Genomic DNA, 12,371 nt, shown 5'->3' with positions numbered 1-12,371 from the left:
ACAGTGTAAACAAAACATCATCAAGGTCTTCTTAAAGCCTCTTATTTGATTTCACTCCAAATTTCCAGAGTGGAAACGATTTTTATGATGGGACAGAATTGGCTCGGTGGACAACAGTAAATGTGACCTCTGGTGATATGGCAATGGAATCATAAATCTGACCCAAATTATGCTCAAATTAAAATAGCTATAGTGAGACGAAAGCTACATATATCACACACACACACACACACGCGCACACCACATTAAGGGGCCCCGAGTGGCCGAGTGGTCTAAAGCGCTCTCCGTTACAGATCACTGCCATCTCAAATGTCTGCGTGGGTTCGAGTCTCGGATTCGGCTAATGTGGGTATGTTAGAAAGCTGACCAGTAGCTTCTCGTGGGTCGGTGGTTCTTTCCGGGGTTTTCCCGGGTTCTTCCTCCACCATTAATACTAGCCGCCATGCATAGCCTATCGTGTGCTGGAAAATGGCGTTAAACCCTACAACAACAATAACACACCACATTAAAGTCTTGCTGGTAAATATACAAATACAATACTGTGCATTCTTTTCATTCTTTTCTTTATTTGCTTCAGCATCTTGCTTCTGTCATATTATTTACATAATTGAACATGATGATAACCTTTTATTTGTACAAGAACCATATCGATGATGATGATGATAATGTAAAATGTACTGAATGTGATAACAATGAGTGATATTTGCTGACATTTTACATGAAGAAAAAACATGACAGCATATATTAGAACATGCTTATAGCAGTGAACCAATTAACACACTCTGTGCATCAACTACTCTCAGTGAAGCAAATGAAAAACTTGCAACAGTAAAATCAGTTAATCAATCAAGAAATAAACTCCAGCATATTACAGATCATGAAATGCATCATTAAACATGTGATATCCATTTACCCATGTAATGTCCACCCACCTGCAAACAACCCCCAGACAGCCGTCTCTACTTATCAACTGATGTGGATGTCTTACTGTATGTATATTATGAAAATGCAGGACAGAGCTGATGCATTTCACAACTGCATCAAAATTACAGAAATAACAAAGTATTAAAAATATTTATAAAGCTTTCACTAAAATCATGAACTGAATTGATTCAATTCAATGGGAAGCAGCAAAAAAATAAAGTTTGTCTAATATTCCTACAAACATATTTACTAGATGTAAGTAGCATTCCTCAACTTACATATATTCTTGCTTATAAGTCACTTCTGACTGCAGAGACCCAGATCTATCATTGCAAAAAAGCTCATGCAGATACGGGTCTATGCAGTTTGTTAAAAGTAACTGGTACAGCATACAACAAAGACCCTGCTGTCAGCACATTAAGCAATGGCAATTCAGGGTCTACGCTGTTTGCAGTTTGGTCTTGTCTTAGCGGCAATATAAATGCTAACAACATACGAGTCAATTTCTCATTCCAAGCATGGATGCAGACTAAAATCACACAAAAATTCCTCACCAGTTCATGTTTTAGATGTACATTACTCTGAACTGAAGCTATGTGATATGGTTCAGAAGTTGTTAATTTTTGGTATATAGACTTGTCTTAGAAACGATGAAAAACATCAATGCTGAGACTGTACTTGCCTGTTGTAATCATTACTCATGGGGTGCGAAAGTTAATGTAAGTGAAACCCTATTAATACATTGAAATCCTGGTAACAAATTACTTTTTTAAAATAAAAATTTACCCAAAAACAAAAAGGAGGCCCAAGTGGACCTGATAATGCCCACCTGGCTTAAATAGCTTTAAAGCGAACCATTTCAGAAACCAGCTTATGCAGCTAATGAAGTATTATCAGAACAGAACCATACGTACATCAACTCTCAAACTTCACATGATGTTGATTTATCCATTTTACCTCGGACTGGTACAAAACTTGTCCAAAAACTTGCAGGTATAAACCTACTGACCAAAAGTATTGTTGGAAATGGCTGAAAAACAGTCCAGAGATCAAGAGTGGAATAAAGCAGACACAAGATCATCTCCTTAAAATGCACAGATCTCACAAGGAAAATGATGGTATATGCTTATATATGCAGGTGATGCAATATCCAAATGAAATTTTGTTTCCAGAGTGGTAATAAAGCTCAGCTAGTACAAGATTATCTCATAAATATACACAAATTTTGTTCATAATCAAACTAATACAACATCTTGATGATTTAATACAATGTAACGATGTTCTATATAAACTGATTATAAACGAAAGAGTACTGACAAGTCAGTCAATTGCAAAATCAAGTTTTTAACATACATAAATGTTGCTCACTTGTACTCAACAGAGATCTTTAGGATATAAGCCTCTTAAGGCTTAAAACCCCAGTCAATCAGATGGAGTGTCAACTCATAAATATTCACAGCTCTTGCTAAAAACGCAAATCAAATGCAATATCACCCCATAAATATGCATAGGTCTTGCTAAAAACCCAGTCAATGCATTGGTCTTGTTCTTAACAAAATGTGTCAAAATCTCAATAACAATTAACTTATTTGATTAGTTTGATTCAAACTGGACCAGAAATATTACCTCATTAGCATATGTAATTTCATAATAATACAGCTCTATGGATCTTTATTATATAAGCCTAGTGACCAATTCTGTTCAAAATTTTACAAGTCACTGGTGTCATTAAAGTGTCAACAAGCTCAGTCAACCAAATGCTAGATCACCATATTAATATTCATGAACCTTATAACTGCACCAATCTAAGATCTTGATAATTCAAGTCTACTTACAAGTTTAATCAAAATAAGACCAGAAGTAGTACCTAGACTGGTAACAAGCTCAGCCAATCAGACCAGAAGTAGTCTCTAGAGTGGTAACAAGCTAAGCCAATCAGACCAGAAGTAGTCTCTAGAGTGGTAACAAGCTAAGCCAATTGGACCAGAAGTAGTCGCTAGAGTGGTAACAAGCTCAGCCAATCGGACCAGAAGTAGTCGCTAGAGTGGTAACAAGCTCACCCAATCAGACCAGAAGTAGTTTCTAGAGTAAACAAGCTCAGCCAATCAGACCAGAAGTAGTTTCTAGAGTAAACAAGCTCAGCCAATCAGACCAGAAATAGTCTCTATAATAAACAAGCTCAGCCAATCAGATACTGGATCACATAGTTATATGCAAAGGGACATCATTAAGAAACTCAAGATCTTAATCACATAAGCCTCTATATGATCAAATTTGGATCAGATATATGGCTTCCTGAGTAAGATGTCAGGTTCAGCTAATCATATGCAGATCTTCATCAGTATGGACAGATAAGATCAAAATCGATCTCTACGACAGCTCATTTTCTAAATGATATAAAAACCAGATCAGAACTACAGCTTTGATGTGGCAAACAAGCTAAGTCAATGAGATGCAAAGTCATGTAATTAATATTATTCACAGATATCAGTCATCAGCAAACTCATGAGTGAATTTTATGAATCAAGCCATGATTTCAAGTCTGATTCAAATCAAACTAAAAATATGGTCTTCAGAGTGGGAACAAGCACATTCAGTCAGTGGTAAGCTCATATTTGACCTTGAAGACATAAAACTCCATTCTAGATCTGATCAAACTTGATTGCAAACAAAGCCTCCAGAGAGGTCACAAGGAAATGTTGTCCATCTGACAAAGGATGCTGACCATACCATAAGCACACTAGGGCCTTGGATAGATGAGCTAAAAATAACAGTAAATCTCAGCCTCTAATAAATCTAGTTCTTTAAAAAAAAAAACAAGGTAGGCTCACGTAACATCTAAATGATACATTAACAAAACAGACCAGTTTAAATTTTGTATGATTTTAGAACTATTTCTTTCAATGATGTGTGCTGATTTTATTCATACATAAAATCTGGACATTTTGATGATTTAAGTCTTTTTTTTAAATAAAAAAATGAAGTTTACCCTTAAAAAAAGACTCTAGTAACATGTTCAACCTATCAGACACTTGATCACCTCGTTAAAATGCATAAATATCCCTTGTTATCAATACCATAACATAAACCCCAAAAGTCCAGTGGCCAGATGAGCTAACACCCCCTACCCTCATAATAAACTTAAGACATTATAAATTTGACTGCAGTTAAGTGCAACATCTTCAGGAATGAAATTGAAGATTAAAAATATCTTTTAGTTCCATTATTTACCTGATAGAAGAAGAAAAAAACCCCACAAGTACAAAAAAATTCAACAAAAAAGAGCACATAAAATGCGTCTCAAAAGAGCAACCGGCTGGATAAGGAAGCATTATCCTTTCTTGTGACCTTGACCTTGTGGCAAAGGGATATGACAGATTAAGCAAGGCACAGTCAAGATAAAAAAGGCCTGTTTTATTTCAAAAGTCAGACCTGTACATGGAGAAACATCAGAAGTCAATAATTTTTAATTTCCCTTCCAGTGACCTAATCACATGGCAGGGGACATAACCATGGATTGTGACATGCTGTATTCTCAAAACATATAACTGGTAAAAGTTTCATTAAAATATTTTCAGTGGAAGTTGTACTCCAGATGTGGTTAAAAAGATTAACCCCATTTTTCATTTATGGCAAACTAGGCACTATTGGTGATAACCCAAACCAATAAAACACTCATTAAGGTTAATTATTGACAAAGTTTTCCATATGTTCATGGTTGTAGCCAAAATGGATGTCTTGCATGGTACTATTTTCATTTAAGACCAATGGGACAGATCTTTTCATGAAAACTTCATGCTGATATGGCCATCCATTCAAGAGGAGTAGCAAGAATACCTTTTTCAATATGGCTGCTGTGGCAGCCATACTGGATGTCTGAGCAGCAGTACTGTCATTTAGGAAAAAGTAGACCATGGGATGAATGCATTGTATAAATTTTCATTGCAACCCTCCAAGTAGAAAAGAGTAATGATAACAAACTTGTGCAAATGGATGGAGAGACAATGGACAACATGCCATCCCGTAAGTTCTTCCAGTATATAACCAGTTGAGCCAAGAATGAAAAAAAAAATATAAACAAAACTGCAGGCGTTTAGCATTAGCATGTGTCAAGTGTTAATTCAATGTTCTTGTCAGCATGTCTAACTGTAATAAGAAAACATGCCAAACACAAGCTGTTTCAAGCTCAGAGACAAAACAAAATGGGAACTCAAAAGTAGCAACATCAAGCCTTGTCCATCGCTAAATAGCAAGTAAAAAATGTACAATATCTACTTTTGTGTAGACCCATATCTGCTATCACAGATTCATGCAGTTGCACTTTAATGGTCAACAGTCACAAGGGGAATAAGCTCTTTTACACTTTCTTAACACACTACAGGGGCAAAAACTACTTCCATCCATACCAGTCATGTATAAATGTCCCTAACTCCAATGACTATGAATTATGTTCTACCTAATCATTATGGAGGCATATAAATTTCCTTTAAAATGGCAGACTGGTAAAAATTAACACACTGTATATACTTGCTTTTAAGTCATGTCTCACTGCAAACAACACAGACTCTAATCTGTTGTTGCCTAATGTACTGGCAGATAAGGGTCTATGTTATTCATTCTATTGATTACTCCCAGCATCCGAGTACAGTTGGACTGACATGTAAGCGAGTATTTACAGTATGTACTTTACTAGTGCCGCATATTATCTACTGAAAGTTACATAACTTGTGAGAAAATAAATCTTCAATAGAATTATACCACACTGACACTAAACAAAATATACCTATCTGTTCAAATGCCATCATGACTGACTTGGATGAACAAGCAGTGCAGAGTTAACTGTGCAATGATTCACTTGATCCTCAAAATCATTGTTCTGCAGCCCACCTAGACGCTTCGATCAGTGCTGAGTTGTACTTAACTATCAACCATATCATTTCTTTTTATTTGCTTAAGTTGATACCCTGACCTCCAACTCTATTCCACTGAACCCCATTTATTATTTTAATCATTGCAAGAAAACTCTACAACTGATCAAAATCAACAAGATGTAGAAAATTTTTATTAAAAAAAATGCAAATGTGTGCACATTAATCATTTGTTCTTGTTATAAAGTAAAAAAAAATATGTAAAGCCACTTAAACATAATGAAAGAAAAGAACAAGCATTTTGTAGCATAACTGTAGTCTCTAATATTCATTTCTATCACCAAAACTGACCCATTCTGTTTGAAACACAGTTCTAATTTATTTTAGCTCCAATCATTAAGTTCACTAGACTTCAACCTCCTTGTTTGTGTGGCGATTTCAACCTGTTTCTGCACCCCCCCCATTTCCTGTTAAAGAAGTCTTTGGACTTGATATGGATTACGCATTTTGAGAATACAAAAATATGTAAAATCTTGTTTTTTTGACTGCAATTCCAGTTAAAAACACGACAGTAAGGCAATATGTGTTAAATGAGAATGGGAAGGATGGTGTATTTAAGGGCTGTATGCTTATAAAACCAAAATCAATCATGTGAGCAATTCTTCAGAAAAAAGTAGGAGATAAAATATGTAAATGAAAACAATGACCTTTTTAGGACTAGCCCCACCATAATCATACTGTGATACCAACAAATGTGAATAAAACTGCTGGACCAGATGATCACAACTGTATCCAAGACTGGAGAAATCAATCACGGTGCAAAATACTGTGCTGAAAATCGATTATGCACCAATTCATTGGGGACACAGTTCTGTGAGTTATGAATTGCAATGATGCAATTAAGATAAAAAGTCAGTATGCAATTATATCAATGTTGTTGACCAATTTTCATCCAATTATCTCAAACAGCTATGAAAGTTAGAATGCAGAATGCAACTTGAACCTAACTACTGACCTTGAAGATCCCCAATATGGTATATGACACCTTTCAGTACAGACATGTAGTATTATCCTTTCTTCTCAAATGGTTTTAAAATTAGTGAGTGGATAGGAAAGTACAATAAGAATGTTCACATGTACAACAATTACACTTATTTTGAAGGTCAGACCTCCCAATGTACTATGCAACAAAACTTCTAATGTTGGTGAACCTGTATAAAAAGTTGCATACTCTTCATGTCTAACAGCTCGAGGTATTGACTGGAAAAAAGATGCTATGGAAAACAACTAAATTTTGAGCCTTGACCTAGACCTTGAAGACAGGACCCCCAATATGGTATTTCTAGCAATGAAAATATGGAACAAATTTCATCCCTTAATCTCAAATGGTTTGAAACACAAAGAAGGAAACGTGTGAAGGAAATTGAAAAATTTTAGCAATCACCTTGCTCTTGATGGATGAACCCCAAATGTACAAGTATACCAAGTTACATGTCTTAATTTAAAACACTTCAAAAATTGAAGAGTGGAACAGAACATGTGATGGAAAAAATAAAATAATTAGCCATGATACTGACCATGACAATATGACACCTATTGTGGTATGCAACATACCTTTTTTTAATGATGATGGATTAACATACCAAGTTTCATTCTATAATCTCAAATGACATTCAAGTTATAGAACAAAAGGGCAAGTATGATCAAAACAAAATACTAAACCAAGACCTTCACTATAAAACCCACAATGTGGAATGCAAGGCACATTCTAGTGATGGCTATATGTGTAAACTCTTGATTTACATGTATCTCTGACTTACCTGAATTTCGCATTTATAAATTTATTACAGGGTTCCTGCCACAAAAATTAAAAAAGTTATTCCACACCTTTTCCAAATCAAAAAATAAAAATTTCCAGACCTCCCATAGAGCTCAGAATCCATATAAACTAAAATTTCTGCCAAATGCCAAAGAACAATCACATTAGTGGTTTATGACTGTGATAGTTGTAATAATGAACATTTAACACTTTTTCTTGACTTTTTAGTTATTTTTCAATTTTCCTCCATGTTTTTCTCTACTGACTGAAAAGAATTTCTAAGAATCCATGTTAAGACTGCTTCTTCTTTATCACTGCTGGGAGTTTAAATCATCTCTGATATTTGTGAGTGATAAGATTTTGAATATTTTACTAAAGCTCAGCACTGCTGTCATTCAGAACCATATTGATTTCTATCTGGTGAAATCCCATGTCAACAAATGTCATCATCGATCCAGAAACTGCAGCAAAAATATTTTTCAGATGACTATAATGGCAGGCATATTGGATGTCAGAATATCATTTTCATTTAGGATAATTAGACACCATAAGAAGTCTTTTGGTGAAAACTCCATGTTGATATTGCCATCCATTCATCAGGAGCAGTAATAACAATGTTTCCAGATGGACATAATGGTGGCCACACTTAATGTCCAAGCAGCATTATTTTCATTTAAGAGTAACTGGACCTTGGGGTGAAAGTGTGTCAAAGTTCAAAGTAATCTTCCAAGAGGCTCATGAGTAGCATTAACAAACTTCTGCAAAAGGACAGGCAGACTTTAGATGGATGATGAATAACATCCTATTCCATTAATTCTTCTTGTCTATGATCAGTAGAGATAAAATGGTGAAATTTCAATTTGAAAAATAAGCATATTTAAAAAGCTATCTAAAGTACTGGTTAATAAATCATGGGACCTAGTATATTTGCGATGTGATTAAACCCCCAGAAAGAAACATGGACACACAGGAAGCTACTGCCAAGCTTTCTCACATACCCACATTGGAGATACCGAGACACAAACTCATATGTACAGGATTGAGTTGTCAGTGACCTGTAAAGGCAAGTGTCTTAGACCACTCGGACACCCAACGCCCCTTGTGATGATGGGACCACTTGGCCACCCAATTCCCCTTGTGATAATGATGGGATCACTCGGCCACCCAATGCCCCTTGTGATAATGATGGGACCACTCAGCCACCCTATACCCTTTGTGATAATGTTACACAAATTCTTTTCTTGTTACTTAGGTAACCTTGAAATAGGAATGGAACGAAACATGCAAATATAATTCTACATACAATAAGTACACACCTGTCTATTCAAAATTAGACTCTTAATCACAGAGAGAGACACACACACACACACACCGGCAATTATCAAAATCCATTTTCTGTTAATTTTGTACAAAGAAATAAAGTACATGTATATGCTTTACTTCCCTTGGCAAACTCTGTAGATATTTTAGAAAGAATGACAAATATTTCTGTCTCAAGTTACACTGAAAGCGACCGTGGAGAGAATAGGAATTTTCGTAGACACTCAAATTAATGATGTGGTTGTGCAATTAAAATTATTTGGCTACAAAGCACTCAGTTTTATGGATATGGTGTAGTGCTCTTCAATATTTTAATCAGCTTTTGTTATGCTACAATCTTCAAAGTGATGAATTCACCGGTGAGAAGAACCTTCAAGTCTGAGTGAAGGTAACATTCATGAAGGTGTTTTATCTTTGAAGACTCATAAAAAAACCATCACCTTAGAAAAATGTAATTTTATATGATGCATTAAATCCATTGTGTCAGGTTAGTATATCTATTAAAATAAATTACAACGTCCTACATTGGTTCCTTTTTTGCACATATAATGTGCAAGATTAGTTTTGAAGGCCTAGAAAGGCAGTTTATTTGACATTTTTTCCTATTAAAAAAAACCAAACAAAACTAGTCTTTGTAAAAATTTGCAGCACCACTTACTTACATATAATGATAGTCTTAATATACATGTATGCTTTCCAAGAACATATACATCTTTCATTTCTATTAATTCATGCAAGAACTATATTTGGCTACAGCCAATACATAAATGCATCAAAAAAATTCATGACATAACCAGTTGTCATCAACAAGAAGAAACGAAACATTAAATGTACAACATGAAACTTTATACCGATTAGGATTGCAATTTGGTTTTTCCTTCACATCAGTAATAAATATTTATTTGGCCTGGCCAAATGGTAGGAAAAAAATACAAAAGTAAATTCTGAGATGTATAACATCACATTTGGAATATTGTGCTTTTGTTACATCCATAACATCACATCTTGAGACAATTTTCTTATCACTTTTCTCGATTTAATTAACATCACATTAAATGGAGAAGTTTCTTATCACTTTTCCCAATGCTCTCCAAAACTTAGTAATCTATCAGTTTCGAGATTTCTTTTCCTTCTTAGCAGCTGCTTCTTTCCTGTCACAGCATGTTTTTTTCTCTGCTGCAATGTTTGACATTAAAATGAAAAACAGAACACAAGCTCTCCTGGAGCTCTTTAAACACCTCAGTAACACAGTTCTCCCCGAAGCGGAACACCAGCATTTCCAATGGCATTTTCCTACATTTACATCCATTTCAAATGTTTGGGACTTCCATTCATTAAAATTCTTCAATTAATTAATTTTCATCGCTGTTAAAATGGAGTCCTATTTACAGAAATAAGGTAGAAATGAGGACCCTTGTATGCTGGAAATTCTGGGGAAATAATTATGTTCATCTCAGGAGATCATGATGCAGGCCTTAACACTTAAATGTACACCACAATTTGCTGCCTAATATGGTCTTAGCAAGTATGCTTCTCAGCTATCTGAACCAAGAGCATGAAAAGCTTTTGACTCTGACCATGATGACCAACATAACTACACCTTCACCTTGATGCTTTCCAGAATTGTCCAGTAGATGTCAGTGCCTTGACTGGCCATCTACATTTGTATATGGGGAATGAGATTCAGTTCGATATTCATCCGACAATCTTGGGTCTTTATGAAATCGCCTGTCTCTTTCAAAGTATCCATCTCCCCTTCGTTTACGATCCGGATTACTCTGGTAGCTGAAATAAAGAAATAACATTACCAAAAAATGACAAGCCAAGATTCCAATCAGAACAACATTGCTTTTTTTAGCCACATGCTATAAAAAGGACTTCAGATGTAAACAGTGACTGTTTTGAACTGCCCTTGTGTCTTGGGCTGATATTGTGTTATGACAATTTTCTGCCAATCACAACAACCTGATGGCACTTTATCACTAATACCAAAGTAAGCAATAGCTTAAAGCTTCTGAAACTAAATGTAGATAACATGCATCACTGTTATCTTCAAGTCTTAGACCTGCAATATTCTTGGCTGATAAATAAAAAAAATCTCTTTTGCTCTTGTTCTCTTTATTCTAATTTAAACTTTAAAGCAACATGAGGTTTTAATACATACCTCGCTGAGATAGGATTCCTTGAGTCTGAGTATATTTAGCCACAAGGCTAATGCATGACTTCCATGAACATATTGATAGAAACTGACTTCTTTAAACCATAACATTATTTAAGATGGTGCTCCTTGAAACATGAGCCTGAGTGATACTCAGTCATTGGACCATAAGCCTTATTGATTTTGAGTTTTTTAAACCATAAACCATGTTAAATTGAGTTAATGGAACCATAAGCCTATTTGAGACAGATTCAACAATATGCCCTACTGATACCCCAAGTTAGTAGGCCCATAAACCCAAAACAGACTGAACCAGTGACATGGATTTCATAGAATCATATGCCCAACTGAACTTATATTCAACTGAGATTGAGCTACTGAAACCACAAGTCCTAATAAGATTCAGTTACCTGAACTACATGTCTGATTGAAAACCAAGATCACGTAAATTTTAGTTCAGCATATCTTTAATGCAAAAAATTCGCTCACTGGAATTTGCTTCCCTCAGTTCTAGATATCAAGCACATTTTAGACAGTTTTTCATGGGTTCAAATAACAAAAATAAATTCAAGTTTAGAGTACAAAGTTGTCTGAATATTGGTCCTGTTGTGAGCACAGTCAATGTTGTGTGCTGGCACATTCAATCAAATGGAACCAAGCTAATGTTCGAGCACTATATGTCACATGCACATCTGAAATCAGGGAAAGATCCTTGTGAGAACACTCACTCAAACAAAGCCTATTGTCAAATGCATCTTGAACATGTTTTGGTAACCATGCTGTATGATGCATTAAAAAATACATCTTTCATGGCCTGTTAACATAACCCACAAGATTTTGATTTACAACTTTCACAAAACGCCCCATAATACTGCAAAATATGAAACAAGTTCCAAACTGGGGAGTAAAATACCCAATTTGATAAATTTGTATGTAGAGCTCTGCTCACCTATTACTATCAGTAGATCGGCTATCTTCAGACCTAAAATGGCTCGCACTTCCACCATAGTCCCTGTAGCCAAATTGTCCATAATCACTGTGATGGTCTCCGCGGTGGTCAGGTCGGTCCCGGTAGTGGAGCTGGTAGCTTCCACCCCCACCTGCCACTGGATGATCTCTATCTCTGTGGAACTGTTCCCTTCTATCATTAAATCTGGAAATTAAGACAAAGTTTATCAGCAAGTAGCTTTGAAAATGGGATTAAAGTGAATAATCATTTAAACTTCTGAAGATAACTTTATGACAGCTGCAAATTTTAAACATTAAACACTAAATGCATGAC

At 35.4% G+C, this 12,371-nt stretch overlaps 1 protein-coding gene across 3 annotated transcripts in view; it reads right to left on the bottom strand.

Moving 5' to 3' along the window:
* Window positions 1–546: 546 nt before the first annotated feature.
* The window catches only part of LOC149800773 (ATP-dependent chromatin remodeler CHD1-like), a 127,617-nt gene continuing 115,792 nt past the window's right edge, over window positions 547–12,371 (bottom strand). For all 3 annotated transcript variants that reach the window (XM_089954755.1, XM_089954756.1, XM_089954757.1), the window contains 2 exons: window positions 12,039–12,242; window positions 547–10,716 (listed from right to left, as the gene is read on the bottom strand). In XM_089954755.1, the coding sequence (XP_089810881.1) occupies window positions 10,569–10,716; window positions 12,039–12,242 (352 nt within the window). In that variant the 3' untranslated portion in view covers window positions 547–10,568. The remainder of the gene's footprint in view (window positions 10,717–12,038; window positions 12,243–12,371) is intronic.

Source organism: Sinohyriopsis cumingii, chromosome 4 (genome assembly GCF_028554795.1).
Source record: "Sinohyriopsis cumingii isolate HCF-2022 chromosome 4, ASM2855479v2, whole genome shotgun sequence".
Classification (NCBI taxonomy): Eukaryota; Metazoa; Mollusca; class Bivalvia; order Unionida; family Unionidae; genus Sinohyriopsis; species Sinohyriopsis cumingii.
The sequence above is the reverse complement of the archived record's forward strand: the minus strand, read 5'-3'. Positions and strand labels throughout refer to the sequence as shown.